The sequence below is a fragment of the Mesocricetus auratus genome, unplaced genomic scaffold, assembly GCF_017639785.1.
Source record: "Mesocricetus auratus isolate SY011 unplaced genomic scaffold, BCM_Maur_2.0 Super-Scaffold_100007, whole genome shotgun sequence".
In the NCBI taxonomy this organism is placed as follows: Eukaryota; Metazoa; Chordata; class Mammalia; order Rodentia; family Cricetidae; genus Mesocricetus; species Mesocricetus auratus.
The window spans coordinates 52,099,936-52,125,279 of record NW_024429191.1 but is presented as its reverse complement, the minus strand read 5'-3'; the positions used below and the strand labels follow the sequence as shown (position 1 = coordinate 52,125,279).

Here is a 25,344-nt window from a genome sequence, read left to right as displayed (position 1 = left end):
TCCAATATCTGATCTATTTCATCATCAATGTCATCCAAATAAGGATGACTAACCCCTGATAAATCTGTCCCATTTTCTTCATAATCTGAAAACAAACTAACAAACCTTCTCTTTCAATTAACTCTTGATATGTCTTGGTGATCTGCAGCCACTGTACCAGCCCCAAGCTATCCTACCTCCAGAGATCCAGAGCTAGACACCTCTGGCTCCAGAGAAAGGGGGATCCACTCCTAGAACAAATGAAGCCCCAAAGATTTCCACCTAGTTCTCAGGATAAATTCAGCAGAATTCAGAGTCGACAGTGGCTAAGGCTCCTATCTGCAGACAGCTCTGAACTTCATCCATCAAGTCTCTCTTCTGAATACACAGAATCCCATGGGGATGGTTGTGAAGATTATCCCACACACTAGAACATGTTCAGGATTTTATGAACTGTCTCATAGAGCAGCCTGGGAGATTTCAGGTAGACAGAACAGCTTGCAGAAACCCCAACTGTATAGGTTATAACAGGAGATGCTTGGTAAGAACTGTAGGACTCATCTACCAATGGGCCATGTTTATCCCAATTCTTTCTCATGTGAGAACTCATCTGTGTATGAGACTGGAAACTTCCTTCCACCAAGTGCTGCCTCAAAGACATGGAATGAATATGAACTTAAGGCTCAAGCTGCAAAGGGGATGAGTGAAGCTGATCTCATGCATCATGCTGTTTCTGGGAGAACCTCGTCTTAATCTCGATATCAAAGGAGCCAGCAGACAGGTTTCAAGAACAGATGTTCTTCAGGAGGTCTGTGGGAACTGCTGAATGCTCTCTTCTCTAACCCAATGGAGGACCACTTAAATTGTGCAGTGAAATTACTGCAGTTGACAAGGTCAGTTTTAGAAGGCACTAAAGGAAGGAAAAGGGAAAGTCTAATGCTGAAGAAATTATTCAGAGAATTGAAAATGTCTGAGATGCAAATTGCAGCCGAGCTGCAAAACAGAAGTTCTTGAAGCTTATAGAACTCTGATCAAGTAGCTGTGGTAGCATCCATACAACTTGAACACAGAGGGGATATGCCTGAAAACGAATCTAGCTACTTCATGAATTAACCAACATTTTATACATCTGATGCTGTCCCTTTAACAATTTGGCAAAGGAATGCCCACAAGATCTGTTCCATCTCTGACTAAATTCAAAAAGCTGGCCAAATGTATAAAACTCTGAGCCTGGGGAGATGACTGAGAGGTTAAAACACTTGCTACACAGGTGTGAGAACCAAAGTTCGGATCATCAGAACCCGTGGAAATACAGAGCTGCTGCGGCAGCTCACCTGTAATCCCAGTGCTCAGAAGGCAAAGACACAGCATCCCCTGAGCAAGCCGACAGCATGACAAACTACTGGCTAGTTCTGGGTTCGATTCTGAGGCCTTGCCTCAATAAATAAGGTAGAGAGCCATCTAGGAAGATTACCAGTATCAACCTCAGATCTAAACACACACACACATACACAAGTGCCAGAATACAGGTATACACACCACACTCAGAAACAAATGAAAAGGAAATCTGTAGCTATCAAACAATGAATGTTTTCTGAGATGAGCTACAAGCAAAGTAAGAAGCCTGCCCAGCTAAATTGGGACAGGAATGGCCTGCATGCCCCAAGCCTGACTCAGCAGTAAAGATGGGTTTGAAGTCAGGCTGCCTGGGGTCAAACCCAGGTCATGCTCTATGCTGGCTATGCAACTTACTGTTGGAGCCTTGATTTTCTCATTTATAAAGTCGAGCTAATAACAGCTTTCTCAAGCTGTTAGGAAGCTTAAAGGATAACGCACATCAAGCCCTTTCATCAACACTCCAACCATCCTTGGCCATCTGTATTCTTCCTCTTCACTCACCTGCCCTGTGAGCTGTACACCCTCACGTTGCCCATGAGCACCTCAGGGGCCAGCTTGGGTTCCTCCATCTTACATGTGAGATGAGCACAATGCTGTAGAACATGGAAAAAGAGTCTTGTTACTCCCTCCAGAGAGTGGAATGTGTTGTTAAAATGTCTAGGTTTATCCAGTAATGAGACACAAACCGTGACTCAACGATCCCACGTGGAGTTTATTGGTGGACAGGGAGGGAAAGGGGGGGTGAGAGGTGACCAACCCATGTAGAGCAGAGAGAGAGAGAAAGAGAGAGAGAGAGAGAGAGATATGGGAGAGGAAGACGAGTAAAAAAGAGAACATAAGCAGGCAGGGGTAAGTCCTTTAAAGGGGTCCTTTGCACTTGCGTGGTTCTCACAGAACTCTGGGCTGGCCAAAGTGCTGCCTGAGTGCATCCTGCCAGGTAACAGGGCAGGCTAGCGAAATGCCTGAACCTTTCAGAATGTCCCCAATGGGCTTGTAAATTTAAACACACGACCCTATCTAGTGGCCCTGTTTTAGAAAGTTGAAGATCCCTCTGGACGTGGATCCTAGCTTGTAGAGGCAGAAACTTCCAGACTTTATCAGACACTGACAGCTTGGAGCCTGGTCCCAGAAAGTTGTCATGTCTTAAACATTTAGAGCCTGATTCCTGTCAATCATGAACCCTTACACTAAACCAGTGCTGCTCAACCTTCCTAAGGCTGATCCTTAGGATGCAGTTTCTCCTGTTGTGGTGACCCCCAACCATAAAAGTATTTCGTTGCTACTTCATAACTAACTTTGCTACTGCTATGAATCGTAATGTAAATAGCTGTGTTCTCCCATGGTCTTAGGTGACCCCTGTGAAAGTGTCGTTTGACCCCCAAAGGGATAGTGACCCACAAATTGAGTGACAAAAACAGTCTCAAGAAAAACCACTGAGCCTTCAGGATAGCTCAGCAGGTAAAGTCTCTTGACTCCAAGACTGAAGACCTGAGTTCGATCCCCAGGACCCACAAAGTAGGAAGAGAGAACTGACTCCCACAAGTTGTCCTCTGACCTCACATATGCTGTGGCAAATAAATAGATAATTTAGAGTAGAAAAAAAAGAAAGACAACTAATGCTATAAAACTCACTATTTAACAAGATAATGAGAAGTCTACTTACCCTCTCCTAATATGGGTCCCACACAAACAGCACAAAAGACCACATAACTTCCTTCAACCTATAAACACACACACACACACACACACACACACACACACACACACACAAAAGCTTCCATTCCCTCAAGAGGGTGATTTTTTTTTCTCTCTCTCTCTCTTAGAATTTGCTCACTGTTAGCCTAGTGTGGTGACACATGTCTTTAATTCCAGCACTAAGGTGGATCTCTGTAAGTTCAAGGCCTACCTGGTCTACATAATGAGCTTCAAGCTACAGGGATACAGTGAGACCCTGTCAAGAAAGAAAGAAAGACAGACAGACAGACAGACAGACAGACAGACAGAAAGAAAGAAAGAAAGAAAGAAAGAAAGAAAGAAAGAAAGAAAGAAAGAGAGAGAGAGAAAGAGAAAGAGAGAAAGAAAGAGAGAAGGGAGGGAGGGAGGGAGGGGAGAAGGGAAGAAAAAGAATTTTCCCAATTTCCCACTGTCTCTCTCTCCTCACACTGTAATTTCTTTAATAAATCTTGTGTCTGCTCTAGTCTGATAAACACTTTTACCTCTTCTCACTTGACTTGTCACTGCTGTTCCCTACACAACATAGCAGCATTCCTCTGTGCTCTGTGGTCCTCCCCTCCCCCATGGTTTTATTTTTTATTTATTTATTTAAATTAGAAACAAGCTTGCTTCACATGTCAATCCCAGCTCCCTCTCCCTCATCTCCCTCATCTCCCTCCTTTCCTCCCCCTCCCCCCACCATTTCTGCTTCAAGCTCCTGCCTTGAGTTTCCGGCTTGGCTTCCCTTGATGATGGTCTGTAATAGGCTGTAACCTGTAAGATTAAATAAACCCTTTCCTCCCCAAGTTGCTTTTGATAGGAGTGCTTTATCACACACACACACACACACACACACACAGAAGGGGGGGGCACAGATTGAACAGAGAACAACCTAGCAATGCCAGCCCAATTATTATCACCAAGTTCGTATTTATTAGAAAGCATATTTGTAGGCACATACATAGTTTATTTTATAAATTACAGTACTAACAGTGGTAGGGGCATTTAGCCCTGCAGGAAATAGGACAGGATTATGATTACAACAAGCGAAAGATCATTGAAAGCTTCCTGCCACGTCCTTTGGTATGGTTCTGTATTTTTTAAACAGCAATGAAGCTAATGGTTTGTGAAGACTGATATTTTACATCGAAGGAGAAAGTCACTTTGAAATAACTTAATTCTGCTGGAACTGGGAACAGGACTGGCATCTCCCACCTTCCTTGAATTTTTCAAATGACAGACTCCTCCAAAAACTCTCAGAGCACGTAAGATAATCAACATAGTGTAGAGAAGAAAGGCTTCAGCATTTTATATCAAAGTAAGTATTCAAAGGATGTTTTGCTCATAGTCCCAGCAATCCAAAATTCAAATAAAACCAGAGACTAACATGTGTCCAAGTAGAGATTTGCCATCCACTCGGTTTAACAAAGTCTGTAAAGAGTTGAAAGCCAAATGTTTGAAGATTCGCCTGAAGACAATCACGGCTGGGTGTTCCCTCACACCCTCCCACCACCCCAGTGAAGTCCTAAGAACATGCCTAGGCAGGCACAGAATGGGCCCAACCAACCACAGGGCTCTAATGTTCCCTGAACAGACCCATTTCCCACAGGGGTAATGGGCCATCCAAAGACCCAGCACTGAGCCCTGCATGGTATCCCTCACTTCTCCCCTAGGGCCATGGAATCCTTGAAGACCTCAGCATCCTCTGGCTTAAGGGATCCTGTAAAATGCTTCAGATGAACTTCCTCGGACTGGGTGGTATGCCTATCTCGAGTGCTTGCATCCCTCAGAAGGGGAACCAGGGCAAAATTCTTCCAGTTTCTCCCTGAAACTGAAAGGCAACATATCATTACTACGTTGGATGCAACAAAACAAACACAGGCTTACTGGTAGACCTCATATCTCCAGATGACAGGAGACCTGGGTACTCCTCAATCAAAGACGCCTCTCTTTACAGCAGACAAGAGGTCATGACAGAAAAACCACAACTGGATATAATGTAGAGATCACTGGGTTGTGAGGAGCCCAGCCCCAGTGGATAGATACATCATCAACACATCTCCTACACCTACTGCTCAGAGGACATTTTGGAAGAGGGGCAAAGATTGTAAGAGTTAGAGGACCAGGAAGTCTGCTGTGAGACTGTCTCCCAGAAAAGGCTGCCTAAATAAGACCTAAACAATAACAACATCAATAGATATGCTAATGCTGAAAAAGGACATCTCACAGAGTCCCACCTATAAACAAAGAACTACAAGCAACTGATGACTGCTGAGAGAGGGAGAATTAGCCTCTCCCAGGGCAAGCTCCCTAGTTGATTACCCAATACAAAGTGGTTAGCCTTGAAATCATATACACACAAACAACAAAAATAGACTCAGTAAGTTATATTTATATATCAGTGCATATATACATATTTTAAATATGTAAAATAACATATTTTATATATGTAAAATAAGCATTTTATATATTTCTCTGAGTTCAAGCCCAGCCTGGTCTACAGAGTGAGTTCTAAGACAGCCAGGGCTACACAGTGAGACCATGACTGGAAATAACAAAACTTCAAACTCTTGGGTTCATGAAGTTCCCTCTTCCCCTCATCCACCCAGGTAACATCTTAAGTTCTCTTCCTCCCCCTGGCAAACCTGTGACCTCATGAGTCTATCACACACCTGCTTCTGATTCTACTGCCTCACTACCCAAATGGGAGGGTAAAGAAGTTTCCTGCAATACAACAACTCCACATTGGGCAGCTCCAAAGTGATGAACAGCAGCAAAATAAATTAAAAAATCAAAACTTAGAGTCAAGGTCTCAGCAGGGCATAGAAGCTGAGGAAAACACCAAGGGAGACATGGTGACCCTGGGCTTCAAATAGGAGCTTTGCCATGATCTACAGTCCCAGGGAGCTCTTAAGGAAGCTCTTAAGAGACTGACTATGCACTGGCTAGGAAGTGGAGCCACCCAGCTTGGGAACTGTTGACTAGCCAGTTCCAGGGTCTCCAGAGAATCTAAAGTCCCCTGTACCACTCATCAAACTCTAATACCTAGACTCTCCCGAGCACTCCCTGCTCCTCCAATTACCACCTTCCTCCCCTCTCCTGTGTTCTCCTACATCTTCCAGCCACATGCAGTTTGATGGGGAGAGGTCCTTGTTATCCAAATTATCTGACTATGATCCCTAGAGTTTCTACTGTTACAAAAGTGAGAAAGCAAAACCCTGAAGGACTGTTCCCTAAGAAATAGGTATAAAGTGTAAAATCTACTATAAAACTCCACAACTTCTGTTCCAAATCACTTCTAACTGGATAGAGGTTCACTGAGATCTACAGTGTAGAGGCCATGAGATCCTTGTGTTCACAGACAAGCACTAGAGAAGCCAGGAATGTTAAACACTCAGGTTGTCTCCTCAGCAGAGGAGATGTACACCTTCTTTCCACCCAGAAGGCTGGGGGTGGATGTAGTTAGTAGCCTGGTGATCTGTACTATCTGTAGGGCCAGGCCTTTCCCAAAACCCCCAGACCATTTTGTTTATCCCAGACTCTTCCTCCCTAGACCTTTGTCTTGAGCAACATTTCTCAGTCCATAGATCCCATCCTTAGGGGAGATGTCACATGTGCTTTTCAGTTTGGTGACCTCTGCAGTGACCTAGACCACACCAGATCATCCCCTAAGCCCTTAAGCTACAGAACCCATTCTTATGGAAGAGATCATGTGTACTTTGCAAAAGAGTTTCAATATAGTCATGCCTTAAGTTTTATTGTGATAATTGTCACCAGGAAACTTTTTTTCCAAAATGGTACCATACTTAAATGTGTCTAAAATAAACTACCCAGTGTCTGAACCAACACCAGCTAACTAAGTCAGTGGGAGGATCATGGAAAGCCACTCAAAGAACACACAGCCATCTTTGAGTAGCTCTCTGACAGTGTTAACAGACCTAACAAATCGAAGAAAAGATAATGAGCTAAGGTGACAACGAAAGACCAGGGAATCTTTCCAATTACATTCCCAGGAAAATCACAGAACTTCTGGGGACCTGTATGAAAGTAATGAAGCCCCAGAGCAGGGAACTGCTTTCCAAAAGTGAACCTCTTTTTCTGTGCTGGGGTGTTTCCAGGGTGTCTCACATGCTCGCCCAGTGCTTGACCACTGAGCTACATCACCAGCCCCCAAGTGAGCCTTTGACTAAGTAGATCTCCATATCCAGCTGTAATGGAGGACCTCGTACTGGACCGTCAGGCTCGTGACAACCATAAGCCAAGCAAAATGCCATTCAGCAGATGTGTTTAGACTTGAGGTGACAGATGTAAGCTACTACAAACCCTAAAAGAAGTGGCATTCACAAGGGCAGGCCTATCAATGCCCTCTCTGCTTAGGGACAATTTTACCAACTATAGTACAGAGAACAACCATTCTAGGGGAGCCTGGAATTTCCCCTGAGCTAAGGAGGAAGCAGTCACTGGGGCAGCTGGCACAGCTAGAAGCAGAAAACAGAGCATAGGAGAACAGATACTGACAATGGAGGTCTGGTTGGCTTTGGGGCAGGGTGGTTACCGTAAGTCCTTGGCTAAGAACTAGACCCTGCTTGCTAATGGTGAGATGTTTGATAGAGAATGACTGCGATGGGGTTGGAAGTGGGACAGACACACTAACTGGAGTGTAAGGAGGGAACCTAGCCAGTCAGTGTGCGGAAACATCCTTACACTCATGCCTGCACAAGCTCAAGGTAATTCCTGAATAACTGAAGTACCATTCAGCATAAGATAACCATAAACAAAATAATAAAACCCCAATGTTCTTAGAGGGAAGACAACTGAATCCAGGCTTTCCACAATATCTTATCTACAATGTCCAGCACACAATCTGAAAATACCGAACCTAAAAGGAAAAAAATGTGGTACTCTGTCACAAAAAAAAAAAAAAGCAGTTAAGAGAAATGGAAGCCATGATGGCCCAGACGTTGCATTTAGCTGGGGACTGCTGAGCCCAGAGTCTTGTGCTTGGTAGGCAGAGAACACTACCTCTGAGCCAGTCCATCCCTTAGCAGACAGAAAGTGTCTGCTCAAAGAAGCACAGGAAAATGTGCTCCTAATGAAGGAATGGCTAGAAGACCTCAGAGAAGAAATAGAAATCTCAACACAGAAAAAAAACAGAAACTCTAAAACCACAAGCCTTAAAACTTGAAGTGCAAAATTCTCCATATGGGATTAAAAACAATTTGGAGCTAGATAAGGGGAGGGGGCAACGAATATGAAAGCAGATCAAAAGACATCAAATTTAAGGAAGAAAATAATAGTAACAAAATAAACAAAGCCTCCAAGACTTTGGCAACAATAATACTGTGTGGTCCAACACCCAGCTTCTCAAACTGGGGGTTGTGACCCCATATGGGGTCATATAACTGAATGTTGACTACATTAAAAGTTTTCTGGCCGGGCAGTGGTGGTGCACACCTTTAATCCCAGCACTCGGGAGGCAGAGGCAGGCAGATCTCTGTGAGTTCGAGGCTGGGCTGGACCAACAGCCTCCAAAACAATACAGAGAAACCCTGTCTCATAAAACAAAACAAACAAACAAACAAAAAGTTTTCTGAACACGCAACGACCAAAAGTTAACTTGAAATCAATGAACCCAAGGAGCTGCTAGCAGTACTGCGCAGGCGCCTCTGAGGACATGCAGCAGTCACTAAGCATGTGCATGGCTGGCGTCTGTTGCAGCTACACAGCTCAGGTCTTATGTGAAGAAAGTCAGCATGGAGTAAGGAACTCACCTTCCCAGTGTCAGGCCCCTCCCTGCCATGGTACCACCCATCCCACCTCACCTCGGCCTGACCTCAGGGAGAAGCTCAGGGTGCGCTTGACACCCTCACAGTTGCCTGGGTCCTCGTTGATGATGCCCACGTTAGTGTTCCAGGTAGTCCAGTTCACCTCGTCCACCCTGTGGGGGCAGGGACAGGGTCTGGAGTCAGTTATCTGAGGTTGAGCAGCCTTCATATCAGGTTAAAGTCACAGCAGGCAGAGAGACAGCTAGGGTTTGTTTTATAGACACCCCATCTTTCCCAACCACTCCAAAAGAACCAAGAATTTTAAACACTGAATTCCTCGGTTTGGCTCTTCACCAGGCATTCATTTTTGGACATCTCAAGTTTTTCACTGCTTAATATTAGAAGTCCTACCTCCTAAGATATGAGGTTGGTGTCCTGTGTCCATAACTGAGTCCCATGGTGACCCTTGTACCTGCTGCTGGCCCTGAGAGCCTCTATCAATATAACTAGTTCCAGGGAGTCCTGAGTCCAGTCTCTACACCCTCATCTGGCTCCAGATGGGTCCCCATGCCCTGGACTGAGAACAGGACTCCTCAGCTGCTTTGGCTTACCTGAAACACCACCGGTAATCATCCTTGCCATCGGGCGTGAACCCCACCTGCAGCAGCTTGCCGGAGCGGAAAGCCTTCCTCATGCACTTCAGGAAACTCTTCTCTGTGTCCAGGATAGTGATGGCTCTCTGAAGGAAAAAAAGAAGCCTAGATTACCCTCTCCAGAATCTCTCTCCTCCCCAGGAGCCTCCAAGCTGGCCCTGTGGTACCTCCTATAACAGGTCTGTTTCCAAAACCTGGCAAGCATATGCTCCATGAAGAAGACCAGCCAAGCCTGCCTGTGCCTGGCTACTGCCTGCTGGGTCCAGGAACTCAACCCTATGAATTGATGGAGTTCACGAAGGGACCACTTGGGGAGCTGGGTGAGATCAGAGTTTCAAAAGTGAAACTGCCTGGTCTAACCCTGTCTCTGCTACCTGCCAGCTGTATGACTTGAAACATGGACAGATGATATCTCTAGACCTCAGTGCCTCCTGCCCCTACTCAGTCCCACAGGGGCTCATGCATCCCACCGTGTACCCACACAAGGAACAGCCCACGCCTTCCAGCTGCACTCCCCGCCCGACTCTGCTGCCTACCTGCAGCTTCCAGATGTTCTTGCTCTCTTGTGCAATCTTGTTGACCGTCTCTCCCATGAGGGCAATGAGCATGTTGAGCAGAAGGATGTAGGTGAGAATCACATAGGCCAGTAACAGGATGATGAAGACAGCCTTGAAGTCGTAGTTCTCAGTGAACTCCAGGTCACCCATGCCGATGGTGAACTTGAACAGCTCCAGACATGTGGAGTACAGGCTGTTGTAGGAATTGTCTGGTGGCTTGCATGCAGACCCCCGCCACCTGTGTGATGTGGACTCCACAGACTCAGAGTTATTCTTCCCATCCTCAATCAGAGTCACCACGGCTACCGGTCACAGGAGAAAGGGCTGTGGGTGGATGGGAACCAAGACCCCAGAACACATACCTCTCCTACCCCAGCACCCTTCAGCAGGAAGGCCACTCGGTTATGTAACACCCCCCCTCCCAGACTATCAGGAAACTGTAATAATACACTGCTTTGTTATAATAAGAGCTTTATCGTGATCTAGTAGACAAGGCATTTGAAGAAATGTGCAAAGCTATGTAGACCATGCACATATAGAGTATAAAACTTGCTCAGCAAGATGGGCCTGAGTCACTTAGCCAGCCACACCATGTCTTTTAGAGGTCCACTTTATAACCATGGATGTAAAACTACACTATGTCTTTAGAGGTCCACTCTATAACTGTGGATGTTGAGCAGCTCAAAGTAGAGAGGCCTCTGCTAACATTCTTCTTTGGAAGCATACTGCAGAGCCTGAGAGCTGCTAAGCAGCTGTGTGCAGTTCTTACTATGCATCAGTGTCTGAGAACCCCCTAAGCCTAATCCCTTCTTGTACTGATATGCAGAACTTCAGATCAGGCACCACAGCCCATACCTAGCAGCGTCCCTAGTTATCTATGTTCACCCCTCCTAGACAGGAGTTCTAAAACAAACTGCAGAGTGGGAGCAGAGATGGGCATGCCTTGGGAACCATCTAACTGCAGATATCAGATGGGAACTGAGGCAGAGGCACAGCAGGACATGGATCAGGTAGAAGGGCCGAGGAGCTTGAAGGGGCTCCCAAGGACTAGAGCTCAGCTTCAAAATAATTGGTGATTGATGGGGGAAGTCCTTCTGTGTATATGTTTGTCTGACTAGTTGATAAATAAAGCACTTTTGGCCGATAGGGAAGCAAGATAGGTGGGGCTAGGAGTTGAGGAGGATTCTGGGAAATGTAGTCAAGAGTGGAGAATGGCCATGTGATCTCAGGAAGAGCGGACCCATGATACTGTGTCTTCGGTAAGGTAAGACCTTATAAATATATGTATGTATGTATGTATGTATGTATGTATGTATGTATGTATGGGTTACTACTTAAGACAGAACTAGCCAATGAGAAACTGTGGACGCTGGCCAACAGCATTATAACTATTAGAGTCTTTGTGTGTCATTTGGGATTGACACAGCTCCAGGACCCAGGCGACTGATGGGAAGAGTACACAGTACAGGCAATAGCAAGGATTATGACTCATGTGACAGTGCGAATCTACAAGGAGTAAAAGGAACCCAAGGCCATCCATCCTCGAGTTTAACAAGGAAGTGAGCTGAGGAGAGGGAGAAAAGCTCACCCTTGTGATAAAACACCTGGGACTAAAGGTGCAGGGAGTGGTGGCATTGGAGAACCTTGAAAGCTGGGACTGTAGCTTGGTGGGCACTGGCCTGGCATTTATTAGACCCTGGGTTCAGCCTCCAGAACCAGGAAAAAAACAAGGAAAGGATGAGAAAAGGAGGGGAGGAGTGGGGAAGGGAAGGGGAGGAGAGACAAAGAAATAGGGAGAAGGAAGAGAGAGACAAGGAGAGGGAGAGATTTTTTAAATGGTAAAATTGGGGAATCTGGGTAAGGAGGGGAGTCCTTCGTACAATTCTTGAAAGTTTCCTGCAAGCCTGAAATAGTGTTGAAAGAAGTTGGATAGAAATGTAGCCAAGCCGGGCGGTGGTGGCGAATGGCGCATGCCTTTAATCCCAGCACTCAGGAGGCAGAGGCAGACAGATCTCTGTGAGTTCGAGGCCGGGCTGGACAGAGAAACCCTGTCTCGTAAAACCAAAAAAAAAAAAAGAAAGAAAGAAAGAAAGAAAGAAAATGTAGCCAAAATGTAGCTATATAGCAAGCAAGTAGCACAGCCTCTCTAAAACAACTGAGGACACTTCTTGGATCACATTTCCCAGTTCTGGGGCTCATGCAGATGTGTTTTCTCTCTTGTCCCCTGTCACTTCCATGTATGCACCTGTCTCCCCCCACCTGGCTCCTCCTCCCTCAGCCCTGCAGAGCCTGAGTAGGTCCGGTGAGCAGCACGCCTGCCTACCACCAGCTTTGACTCTGCCCATTACCTGTGGAAAATCCAAACAAGAACACGAGGTAGACGAACATGAATCGACACAGGTCTCTGAGGATCATCTGCAAGAAAGAGCAGGCTGGTAAAAGACAAGTCTGAATGTGCAAGGAACACAGGAATGCCCAGGGTTGCATCAGCCTGGAGTGACCAGAGAACCTGTGACAGGAACCTGCAGGTGACCTGGGCTGCATCAGCCTGGAGTGTCTAGAGAATATATGACAGGAGTCTATAGCTGACCAGGGCTGCATCGGCCTGGAGTGACCAGAGAACCTGTGACAGGAACCTGCAGTCGCCTATGCTCTGCGGCTTTCAGCTCCCATGGCTTTTGCATGGGTTGGGAACACAAAGACAACAAGTGTGAGGAAAACCTTCATGCCAGGTCAATGCCATGTTGCTTGATTCTCAGGAAATAAATAGGCTAAGAGCTAAACAAATGACTCCCTGGAGGATACAGAAAGGCTGAACAGAATACGTAGGACAGTATCTCACATTCATGGGGCAAGCAGGACTCTCTGGAAAACATACTTGGAAACTTACCTTCTCAATCATGACAGCATAAATGCCCATCTGCTGGAACCCTCGGGTATAGTAGAGCATGTTGGTCCAGCCCATGGCCAGGGAGAACACCATGGAAGCCACGTACTCCTTGCGTTGGTTAAAGTACAGTATCACAGACACCAGCATGAACAGCGACTGCACAAAGCTGAGGGCAAAGGCAAGGTCAGTCAGCTTGGGGGAAACCAAGAACAAAAGGCCCCAGGCTGCAAGAATGAGAGAGTGAGAATACAGCCATGCAGGGGCGGGGCTGCTGTGAAGTCCTGCTTCCTTTAGCCCACATTCTCAGCAGGCACAAGGAGGAGAGCTATGACAGGCTAGGGGGCAAATATTTTATCCTTAGAAGCACAATGTAAATATAGTATTGATGCTTCTTTATTTATGATAGTTTTATCCATTGTACATTGAAAATATAACCACATCTGACAGAGGGCTAATCTCCAAAATTTACAAAGAACTCAAGAAGCAAGTCTCCAAAACCCCAAAGGATCCAGTTAAAAGGTGGGGTACAGAACTAAATAGAGAATTCTCAATAGAGGAGGCTAAAATGGCCAAGAGACACTTAAGAAAGTGCTCAACATCCTTAGCCATCAGGGAAATGCAAATCAAAACAACTCTGAGATACCATCTTACTCCTGTCAGAATGGCTAAAATCAAAAACACCAACAACAATTTATGCTGGAGAGGATATGGAGAAAGGGGAACACTCCTCCACTGCTGGTGGGAGTGCCAACTCGTACAGCCACTTTGGAAATCAGTATGGAGATTCCTCAGGAAAATGGGAATTAATCTACCACAAGACCCAGCAATTCCACTCTTAGGCATATATCCAAATGAGGCAAATCATACAACAAGGGCATCTGCTCCACTATGTTCATAGCAGCATTATTTGTAATAGCCAGAACCTGGAAGCAACCTAGATGCCCCTCAACTGAAGAGGGGATAGAGAAAATGTGGTACATTTACACAATGGAGTATTACTCAGCAGAAAAAAACAATGGAATCTTGAAATTCGTAGGTAAATGGATAGCACTGGAAGAAACCATCCTGAGTGAGGTAACCCAGTCGCAAAAAGACAAATATGGTATGTACTCACTCATATATGGATTTTAGACATGGATCAGGATAGTGCCAGTCTGCACTTCCACTGACAGAGAGTCTGGGAAACAGGAAAGAACCTAAAAGATATGCATAGTATCCAAGAGAAGAGGAATGAGGCAAGATCCTCTGAATGGATGGGGAACACAGCAAGGGGTGGGGGGAGTGGGAGCTGGGAAGAAGAGAGTGGGGAGAAGAGGAAGAGAGAGTAGGTCATGGGGGAACAGGAAGTCTGAGTGGGTGGGGGTAGAATAGGGGGAAGAGGGAATCATAGGTTAGAAGACAGATCAGGCACCAGAGTGACCCCTAGTGATCTAAAGGGATGACACCAATTGGCAAGCTAAGCAATAGTGGAGAGACCACCTCGAATGCCCATTCCTGATAATGAACTTGATGTCTATAACCATCCGGAAGCCTTCATCCAGTGACTGATGGAAGCAGAGGCAAACACACACAATTAAGCACTGAACTGAACCCAAGGAACCCAGTGACAGAGAGGAGCGATGAGCAAATTGGTAAAGAATGAGCTGGCAAAACCAGCAGAGACAGCTGATCTGAACAGGGGAGAGCTCTTGGACCCCAGACCGACAGCAGGGAGGCCAGCATGGGACTGATCTGGACCCCCCCCCGGAATGTGAGTGTCAGTGAGGAGGCCTGGGCAACCTATGGGGCCCTGAGCAGTGGATCAGTATTTATCCCTGGAATACAAACAGACATCATGTGCCCATAGCACAAGAGGGATGCTCTCTCAGCTTGGACTCTTAGGGGAGTGCCTGGGCCCTACCCTGAGTGAAATGACAGACTCTAGATATCCCCTATGTGGAAGGAATTGGCAATAGGGAGGGAGGCTGGGGGGGATGGGGGAGTGAGAGAGGATGGGAGGGAGAGGGAACTGGGATTGGCATGTAAAACAAGCTATTTAAAATTAAAACAAAAAAATTTAAAAAAAAAGAAAATGTAAGTGAGAAGTGTGTTGAATACCCCAACCTACTGATGATGAGCTCTTATGCACACGGCAGTCTACAGAGCCAGCTGCCTCCCCTCGGGCAACCCCACTGAAACACTGAAGGATGTGCAGGAAACAAGAAAGGCCAAGAAAGAGGAAGAAGGGAAGAAGAGATGGGAGCCATCAGAATCCCAAGGCTGGCGGCAGAGACAGGTGCCAGGGTGAGAGAAGGGTCTGGCTGAGAAAACCACCCAACCACAAAGAGAAAACAGGAAGCAAGGTATGGTGGTACCCATCTGCCATCCAGGTGCTCCAGATGCAAAAGCAGGATGATTGCTGTGAGTTAGAATAGGGACCAGTTTGAGCTACATAGTGAGACCGTGTCTCAAGCAAAAGAGTAAAAAAAGAAAACTCTAGCAAAAAGTCCCTCAAGAGGAAGAAAAGTGACCTGACAATGTGTTACAATTTGTTGGCTTTATTTTTTTAGGAAAATTGCACCTGTTTTAGGATGTGTGGGAAAAATTAACATTGTCTATAGTGAAAACTAAACAAGTAAAAATTAAGGGAAATATTAGCCAGAAGAAACAAAAAAAAGGTAATAGGACTATACAAAGCTGTTGGACACCTAGAAATATTTACAAAGGTATAAGAATACAAATGATGATTACTGCCTAAAACAAAAATATTATATAATCACATTGAAGTGATGAAAGAGGGGAAGTAGACAGGCAGGAGGACGTTAAATCCTTCTCTGTGACATAAGTAGGTGTCAGAAGAAAGGGCCCAAGGAAAGTGGGTTTCAGAGAATGGGAAGGGTTGGGGGCAAGAAACTCCTGGTTTGGTGTATAAGCATTTTTGCACTCTAATGAGTTATATCAGTATGTCTGAGTAGTTTAAATAACATAAAAAATTATATATTCATAGGTATAATTGTGTGTGTGTGTGTGTGTGTTAACATAACTACAATGTGGCTATAACTTCTAGGAATGTAATTCCAAGTCTACTGGCACAATACTATGTAAGGAGACATTTCTGCTTTTAGGCAAATCGGTATTGTTTTAAGCAGTTGCTATAGGCCCTAAAGCTCAAGCTTTCCCTTTCAGACTAAAATAAAGGTATCTGAAAATTACAGTAGGAATGTGAGGTTTATGAATCCTAGGAAGAAACTAGTCACAATAGCACCAGAAATCAACTCCTTAGTCACACCAGAAATGAAAAGAGAAGCTCCAGGACTGAGGGAAACCTGGGCATCAGAAGAGAGTTTAAGTCAAGATCCCAGGAGACCTGTGGTTAAAAGCCCTGTGTGAAGGATGAGGTTCTAGTCTATTCTATGAACAGAGGCTCTGCAACATCTGTGCCTTTGCTTATCTGTCTCCTCTAAAAGCAGCGGCCCTCAACCAGGAGCACACACCACACACACACACACACACACACACACACACACACACACACCACACACACACATACACACCATACACACACATACACACACTCACACACCACACACACACACCACACACACACCACACACACATACCACCACACACATACACACACCACACATACACACCACACACACACACCACACACACACACCACACACACACACCACACACACACACCACACACACACACCACCACACACACCACACACACACCACCACACACACACATACACACACTCACACACCACACACACACACACACCACACACACACACCACCACACACATACACACACCACACATACACACCACACACACACACCACCATACACACACACCACACACACACACACACACCACCACCACATACATACCACACACACACACACACACCACCACACACATACACACACCACACATACACACCACACACACACACCACCATACACACACACCACCACACACACCACACACATACACCACCACACACATACACACCACCACACACATACATACACCACACATACACACACACCACCATACACACACACCACACACACACACCACCACACACACCACACACATACACCACCACACACATACACACACCACACATACACACACACCACCATACACACACACCACGCACACACACACCACCACACACACCACCACACACACCACACCACCACACACACCACACACATACACCACCACACACATACACACCACCACACATACACACACACCACACACACACACCACACACACACACACCACCACACACACATACACCACCACACACACACACACCACCACCACATACACACACACCACCACACACACACCACCACACACACACACACCACACACACACACACACACCAAGAAAAGAAACTGTGGTGGTATCTATCTGCAGGCATTCTTGATACTCAAAACTAGGAGGGAGAGGGAGAAAGCTACTGGAGAGAGGCTGGGGATGCCGCTAAATGCTCAAAGCATGGGACAACCCATTCCCCTAGAACAAAATGTCTGTGAAGCTGGAATGAAAATAAAACAACCCTGCCTTAAAGACTGGAGATTCTCGAAGGTGAGAACTGTGTATACTTCACCTCCGTCTCCCAGTGTGGACCCAGTGAATGGCAGAGGGAGGCACACACTGTGAACAAAGTGAAGGGACGCCTGACGCCAACTGTAGGTCACGTGACACGGTGACACGGTCCATCAACCCCAGCACCTGACATTGATCTGGCACAGTAAACAGTTGATATTCACTCATCTGTTGAATGTTGATTGAGTGCCTCCCACCATGGCTTCAACAGGCTTACTGCAGCCCTACTGTGTGCCTGTTCAAGAACAGGTGAGAGGATGAAGGAACGCTAACTTCTGTCACCTCAGGAGGTTAAATGGAGAACAAAACATCACTTACAAAAGTATCTCACTGTAGCTGTCCACAAACAAACTCTTGAGAGATGGCCGCCTCTGCAGGAAATACTGAATCTGCAAGTGAACAGACAGAGTAAGTTTCTGGGAAGCATTGGATGTGGCTGAATCAGGAAGCTTCTGGCATGCTTTAGAAGTCCATGTTGGAACACTGAGTGGGTTCCGGCACAGAATGTAAAGAATGTAGCAGTGGTAGTCAAGCTAATGGGGGTGATGCTCTAACTCGTGGAGAGCTTTAAAAACATTGCTACAGTTACAAGTGTACCTAGAAGGCAATTTGGGAAGAAAAAGATCGCCAAAATGCTATCAGCTGATATATCCAGCGGAAGGGCTGAGAAGCCTCTTTTCTTCTAATTTGTTCTCCCAGCACCACTTTCCTTCTCTATAAATGAGCATAGCATTATAGTAAAAATCCCTTTACACAGTCACAGTTGAACTAACTTACCAGATCAACCTTGGAAATCCTCTCCAAAATACCTACACATGCGGGCCCCCAGTTTAACCCTCTGTCTGCCAAGAGGTGCCCACTTGCTACCGGGGCTTTATACTTCCTTATATAGCATAAGTTACCAGTGTGAAAAGATGGTGCTTCCATGAAGACAAAGTCCAGTGATTTGCAAAGATTCCATAAAAATAAGCATGGTGATTTGAACGAGAATGGCCCCCATAGGCTAATATGTTTGAATACCTCATCCCCAGCAGTAGAACTGTTTGGGAATGACTAGGAGGTGTAGACTGTTGGAGCAGGTTCGTCACTGGGGGGTGGGCTTTGAGGCTTCAAAAACTCCTCCCACTATCCCCAGTATGTTCTCTCTCTCTCCCTCTCTCTTTCTCTCTTGTTGGCTCTCTAGCTCACTCACTCTCTCTTTCTCTCTTGCTCTACTTCCTGTTTCCTGTTCAAAACACAGGTTCTCAACAGCTGTTCCAGCCACCTGTCAACTGCAGCCTCCATTCCTCCGACATGGATTCTCACCCTCTGAAACCAGAAGGCCAAATAAACGCCTTTGACTGTAAGCCACTTTGCTCATGGTGTCTCCTCACAGCAATACAAAAGTAACTAAGACAGTAAGTCACTGAAAAAAAAACCCGATGTGACTTAAACCAAGAAATTTAAAGGCTAAAATCACAGTGATCTAACCAGGCGTAGCGGTGCACACCTGTTATCCCAACACTCAAAAAGTCAAGGCAAGATGATCAAGAATTCAAGGACAGAATAGACTGCATAGAGGACCCTCAAATCAAAATAATGATGATGATGATGATGATTTCCAATTCTCCATTCAGATCTCTTTTCATAGACCTGAGTTCTCATCCCCTCTTGAGTCTTACTCAAGGAAAGTGAAACTACAAAGCAAAAACCCCACATATTCCCTAAGCTCTAGTTTGTACAGGGAAGTTGACATAAAATTCTAAAAGGAGCTCCCAAGTTCAAAGAAAAGACCCTGGGACCTGAGGAGATGCCTTAGGAAAGTGCTTGATCAAGCATGGGACCAGCACTCTTGAAAACCAAAAGCCAAGTGCAGCAGCATTACACATCTGTAAGACTAAGGCTGGGCAGGGAGTGGTACCCCTGGGGCTTGCTGGCCAGACAGTCAGAGAAAAGGCCCCTCCCACAAGATCTACAGGAGACTTAGTGGTGGAGATCTGCCCATGTTGCTTGACCGCCATGGGCCCTTAGGAATACACTGGAGTGTCCCTGCAACCCAACTATGAACACATGAAGGATTCTCAGCTGTGCTCACTCATCTCTCAGTGGTTCTCTTGACTTTTCAGTGACAATAGAAGCCCCACAACTCATGAAGGAATGCTTACCCCTCGGAAGAAGAAGTAGACTCCTCCCAACACAGACAGGATCTCTCCAGTGACTCGGAAATAGTCTCCAACAGTGTTCCTCAGCTTATAGGGGGGCTGTGAGGCACAAAGAAGCTAGTGACTCCATTCACTCACTCATCCATCCATTCAACAAACGTTCACCAGGTGTCACCAGGTACAAGCCTTACAGTTAAGACTTGGCCGCTGCCTTAAAGACAAGCCTCCATTAAAAGAAAGAAACAGAGGCCTGACAAAATGACTCCACAGGTAGAAGCATGTACCATGCAAACCTGAGAACTGATTTTTGTCCCCAGAGCCCATTATAGAAGGACAGAGCTAATCCAAGTAGTTACTTTTTTCCCATCCTGATCTCCACATGTGCACTATGCACACACACACACACACACACAACAACAACAACAACAACACATAAATAACAACAACAATAATTTTAAAGAAAGAAACACAAAGAAAATGAATTATTAGGGAACATGCAGGAAGGTCCCTCCGTAGACCTGCTTGCCTCAGTCTCTGAGTATCAGAGGATCCTTGCAGGACTGTGTTGCTTCCCAAGCAGTGTCCCTGCCCAATGGATGGGAGCAGGTGACAGGGTTGGCAGAGGTACTCTTATGGACCTGGTACATTGGGAATCCCACTCTTCCCACAGCCTGTGGTACCCAGCTCCTCTTCTAGGAGGTAAGGTCAAATTCCCCATGGATGAGTGGGGAAAGGACTGTCCTCCACATACCCATGCATATAACTCTAGTGTTCCAGCCACCATTTCTGGAGAGGATTACCTTGGTGGTTTGTAAGCACTAACTTACTCATTCATCTTACTTATTAGCATATTTCTCCTCTCTCTCTAACAAAATGCATGTGTCCTTTCTTTCTGTTATTTTGTTATAATGCTGGAGTGTTGGGAATCAAACCCAAGGCTTTGCACATCCTAGGCAAGCACTATGCCACTATACCCATTACCATTTTCTTTTCAAATGAAGTCACTAAATGCGTTTTATACATAGATAGAACTCCAGTTTTTAAACTAAATTTACAGGTAAAATGTTCCAGAAATAGGGTAGAAAATTCGTGCTCTGGGTATTAAATGAGAAAGATTCATTTCAGAAACATAATGGAGTCCATGGCTGAGAAGAGGGTAAAGAGTCTCATCCTAAACTGAACTGAGAGATGGAACCCAGCTTAGCACAAAAGAAACACTCAAAGGTCTAGGTCTAAGGAGCAAATTTGTAACAAGCAGGTGAGACAAACAGTGCAGGCCAGCAGGTGGCAATAGAACCGGGGCTTGCGCCATCCTATGATCTCCAGACACCCAGCCCAGGGGCAGCTACCTCCGCAGTCCTGAGTCCTCCTACTCAGGAACTCAGTGCTCACATGCTCAACCCCCCAGAGCCCCAGACTTAAAAGACAAAGTCCAGGCACAGGACAACCCGCAAGAGGAGACACTAAGGGCAGGAAGCTAGGCAGTCTTTCTACCTCTTAGTGAGCTAGGATGGGGTGCCAAGCAGGGTCTGGGCCTGGAACTGATAGCATATCAGGGAACTGCCCCACCCCAACCCCAAACCCCAAGTAGGACCCATGTTCCTGTCCGCACCAAGCCTTCCACAGGCCGATAGTAGGCAGCCGTGGTGAAGACGATCATATACAAGCAGTAGACGAAGAAGTTGAAGTAGAAGATGCGCTTGACAAATCTGTCCCACTTGTCCTGTAGGAGTCTATTCAAGGGTTCCACCAGAAGCATGTCATGGCGGTTCTATGGGAGCAGAGAGAAGTGAGGATAACTCTTGCACCAGCAACTTCCCGAATAGCTATACCAGCGGGTGCCATTCCTCACAGCTATGTAGCCCAGGCAGTCAAGGAAGAACGTCCCCTCAGCCTGCCAAGCAACCGAGGGTCACCAGAGGTCTGAAACATTGTACAGCCAGGGCCTTGGGCTGGATCCAGCTCTGTAGTGGTTCTGTGAGTGACCCGCCCTCTTAGCTTCAGTGTCTCCATACATACATTGACTAGGGAGAAACTGGACAAGCCCTCAGTCAGTGATTCTCAACCTGGGGTCAAACGATCCTTTAACAGGGGTTGCCTATGACCATCAGAAATGCAGATATTTGCATTATGATTCATAACAGTAGTAAAATTACAGTTTCAAAGTAGCGACAAAAATAATCTTATGGTTGGGGAATCACTACAACATGAGGAACTGTATTAAAGGGTCGCAGCATTAGGAAGGTTGAGAACCCCTGCTCTAAGTGCTCAACTTAAGGACTTCAGTATTTCCCACCATTCTAATCCCATTATCTCTAACAACTGACTCTTCTCCCAGAACAAGAGAGGATTCTTGGGGGTTGAGGTTGCTTCTACACTCTTCACGTCTCTCGTTTGCAGCCCTGGGTCAAGCAGCGGAGGCAATTACCTAAGCATGATATGTGTAAGAGGCCTGTGCTAGAGTGGGCCTGTCCTGGTGCCTACACACTGTCATTTGGAGTGTGCTTTAGACAAAGCTTCATATCCAAGGCTTGAAGGTTCATGGGACCTAGGATGTAGAACAGAAGAGCCCAAGGCAGCTTGCCCTGGCTTTCTCCCCTGTGCTTGAACTCTACCACAGAGACCCTGTCGTGTGATTCCTTGAATACTTTGGGGACAGGAAGCCCCTCACTCCCTCAAGAGCTTCTAAAGAGGTGTTAACAGCGGGGATGATCTATTATTTGGCATAAATTTGGTCATCTCTGCATTCTACCAGTGTGCCAGATCAAGCCAGATGTCACCAAGATAAGGGGCCAATACATAGCAACTCATTCCTATCCCCAGAAAAAAACTGGGGACATAAATTTGTGGCTACTCCAGAGCTTTCTCTCCTCCAGGTTAAATTTCTCAGTCTGTGGTGAGGCCGTTCCCTAGTCAGACCACCCCTTTAAGAACTCAGAAGCCAGATTCAGCATAGCAGTCCAGGTGGGACTGACAGGGCAAAACAGGCCAGGCCTCACCTTCCTTGGGCTGGTCCTATAAATACAACTTCATCCTGTGAGGCACTATGACAGTCCCTCACTACCTCCAGCAAAGACTTCAGAGTCTACTTCTGGAGCTAGAAGTAACACTTTAGGAGGAGGGGACAGGTGAGGTGGCCTTCCATCCAATGAAGGTAGAATAGACTATTCAGTCTCACTGAGCCTTCACTTGGAGCCAGAAATACTAACTCAAATGCCACCCTCAGTACACAAAAGTAAATTTTAGATAAAAAACCCAAAATGAAATACCTACAAATGAGTGAAAAGGGAAGGCAGAAGGGTTGCTGTGTAACTCTATAAAGAACATGCCTTCAGAGCCCAGCACACAGCCCAGAAGTCAAAAAAGAAAAAGACCAACCAGCTTAGCCCTATCAGAATAAAAACCTTTCAGACGGTGTTATGCATGAAATTCAAAGGCAAGAGCCAGACCGGGAAGAAAAACACACCGCAGCACCAGCAATAGAGAAAAGACTGATTCACTAGGAAGCAAGAACTCTATAAACCAGGGGAAACCAGCAAATGGTCCTGTAAACCTTAGGAAACCCACCAAAGAAATACAAAAGGCCAGTCAATGCATAACAATGTCCCGCCTCACAATAGGGTGTGGTGGCTCAGTGCTGGCTCTTTGGAGGGAGGAGGGCCAGGAGTTCAAGCCTGGCCAAGGCTGCATAGCAAACCCCATCTCAAAAAACAGCATAAAGTAATACGGTGGGCATCCTTTTTGATTTGGAGATAGCAGTTTCATGTGTCTTTCACTGAAAAGTCCTCAGGCTCATGTCAGGGGCCTGTAGCAACAGCAAACAGCTTGACTGTCCTGTGGGATGAATGCGAATGCAGGGCAATAGCTTTTAAATGAGGCCGATCGCCATCTGGATGCTAATATACAGCTAGCTACAACACATGCCAATGAGTAAAACTAGCTGCTTGTCCTATAGTGTGTGTGTGTGTGTGTGTGTGTGTGTGTGTGTGTGTGTGTGTGTGTGTGTATATGGTGATCCCATTTACACAAATAAAAAAACGCTATGGAGCTTTCACATGGTATGAAAGAGAGCTGTCCTTATCTCTGTACTTCTGAAAAGTTCTCGTTTTTATGAGCTAACGACTAGCATGCATTTGCTAAGGAACGCACAAAGGAAAGGAGGAGGAACAAGACTGCAGGACATGGGCTCCTGGCAGCAGCTTTTCATGCGAGAGACCAGATGGAGCTCGAGGAAGGGCAGGGTGGGACTGGGGGCACCACCCCCTAACCTTGGCCACTCACAGGGGTCTCACTGCTGCTGTAAGCGATCACCTCCAGGACTGAGTTCTTCTCACAGGTGTCAATGCAGGAAAGGTCATAAAGTGAGGAGTGCACAGGCCCATAGGCCCATTCAGTGAACTTCCTGGACAGGTGCCGGCATTCAGGTTCGTGGATCTCCCTCTGGAGAATGTAAGCCAAGACCTGAAGCAGGTAGGAGAGCCCTATTAGGCCAACCCAGGCCAGGTCAGAGGCTGCTTCCCCAGGCAGGCCCTGAGCTCTTCTAAAAAATGTACCGGCTTCCCACCTCTATCAGAGACCCAGCGCAAGCCCCAGCAACTAGCTAGATCCACTCACTAGCTAGCTGCCTCTAACCTCAGCTGCAGCTGCATCTGGTGCTCTACACCAGGGCCCCAAGATTTGCAGTCCTGTGAAGGACAATGGTGGCCCCTTCTAAACAAACTTCAAGCCAGAAGGAAATAATCAAAATCTAAGGAATAAGCTAGTCATGATGGTTCATGGCTGTAATCCCAGCACTCAGAAGGCTACAACAGGAGGATGGCTACAACTCTGAGACCAGCCTAGTGAATTACATTCCTGCCTAGGTTACAGAGGGAAACGCACACACATGCATGCACACACACACACACACACACACACACACACACACACACACACTCCAGTCCATTCTGCTCACAGCTCCTCAGACTCACATTAACAGCCTCATTAGCTGGTAGAATTAGAGTCCTGTACACACAGTCCTCTATCCAGCCACCCTCCCTGCTGCTAACAGCAGCTCCAGGCCAAAGCCCCCACCCTACCCCAATCTTCCCAGTGCTAGCAGCCAGAGCCAGTGGCGTGAGCCCCTTCTTGTTGGTGAGTTCTTCCAGCTTCAGTGTGGGGTGGAGTTTGGCCCCCAGAATAAGGATCTCGTTGTACATGTTTGTCACGAACTTGGTGTTGTCAGCTGTGTTATCTGCCACCTCCACCAGGGCATGTAGCACCGTGTTGCCCACCGAATCCCGGGCACTGATGTCTGCTGGCTGCCAGGAGTTCTGCAGCAGGAACTTCACAATGGCCAGTTGGTTGGTGCATGCAGCCAGGGACAGAGGCAGCTCACCTGCAGTCAACACAGGGACCCCAGTGGGGCCCCAGGAATGAGACTGGCTAGTCCCTGAATAACTGGGCCTCTAGCTCCCTCGTGGATGCTAAATGGCCTCCCTACCAAAGTAGAAGCCAGGCCGCCCTCTGGTTTTCTTGAAGAAGTCTCCATTGGCTGCAGCCTGGACATCTGCTCCATTCTCTACCAAGAGGGTCACCAGTGCCATGTTCCGCCTCTCAATGGCAATGTGCAGTGCTGTCTGGCCTACAGAG

At 46.5% G+C, this 25,344-nt stretch overlaps 1 protein-coding gene across 2 annotated transcripts in view; it reads right to left on the bottom strand.

Annotated features, from left to right (window-relative positions):
• Positions 1–4,003: 4,003 nt before the first annotated feature.
• The window catches only part of Trpv1 (transient receptor potential cation channel subfamily V member 1), a 40,743-nt gene continuing 19,402 nt past the window's right edge, over positions 4,004–25,344 (bottom strand). For both annotated transcript variants that reach the window (XM_013111620.3, XM_040749106.1), the window contains 12 exons: positions 25,196–25,336; positions 24,792–25,090; positions 23,995–24,174; positions 21,326–21,484; positions 19,717–19,812; positions 17,891–17,961; positions 12,956–13,121; positions 12,414–12,480; positions 10,045–10,367; positions 9,467–9,594; positions 8,913–9,028; positions 4,004–4,921 (listed from right to left, as the gene is read on the bottom strand). In XM_013111620.3, coding sequence (XP_012967074.1) covers positions 4,749–4,921; positions 8,913–9,028; positions 9,467–9,594; positions 10,045–10,367; positions 12,414–12,480; positions 12,956–13,121; positions 17,891–17,961; positions 19,717–19,812; positions 21,326–21,484; positions 23,995–24,174; positions 24,792–25,090; positions 25,196–25,336 — 1,919 coding nt within the window. In that variant the 3' untranslated portion in view covers positions 4,004–4,748. The remainder of the gene's footprint in view (positions 4,922–8,912; positions 9,029–9,466; positions 9,595–10,044; positions 10,368–12,413; positions 12,481–12,955; positions 13,122–17,890; positions 17,962–19,716; positions 19,813–21,325; positions 21,485–23,994; positions 24,175–24,791; positions 25,091–25,195; positions 25,337–25,344) is intronic.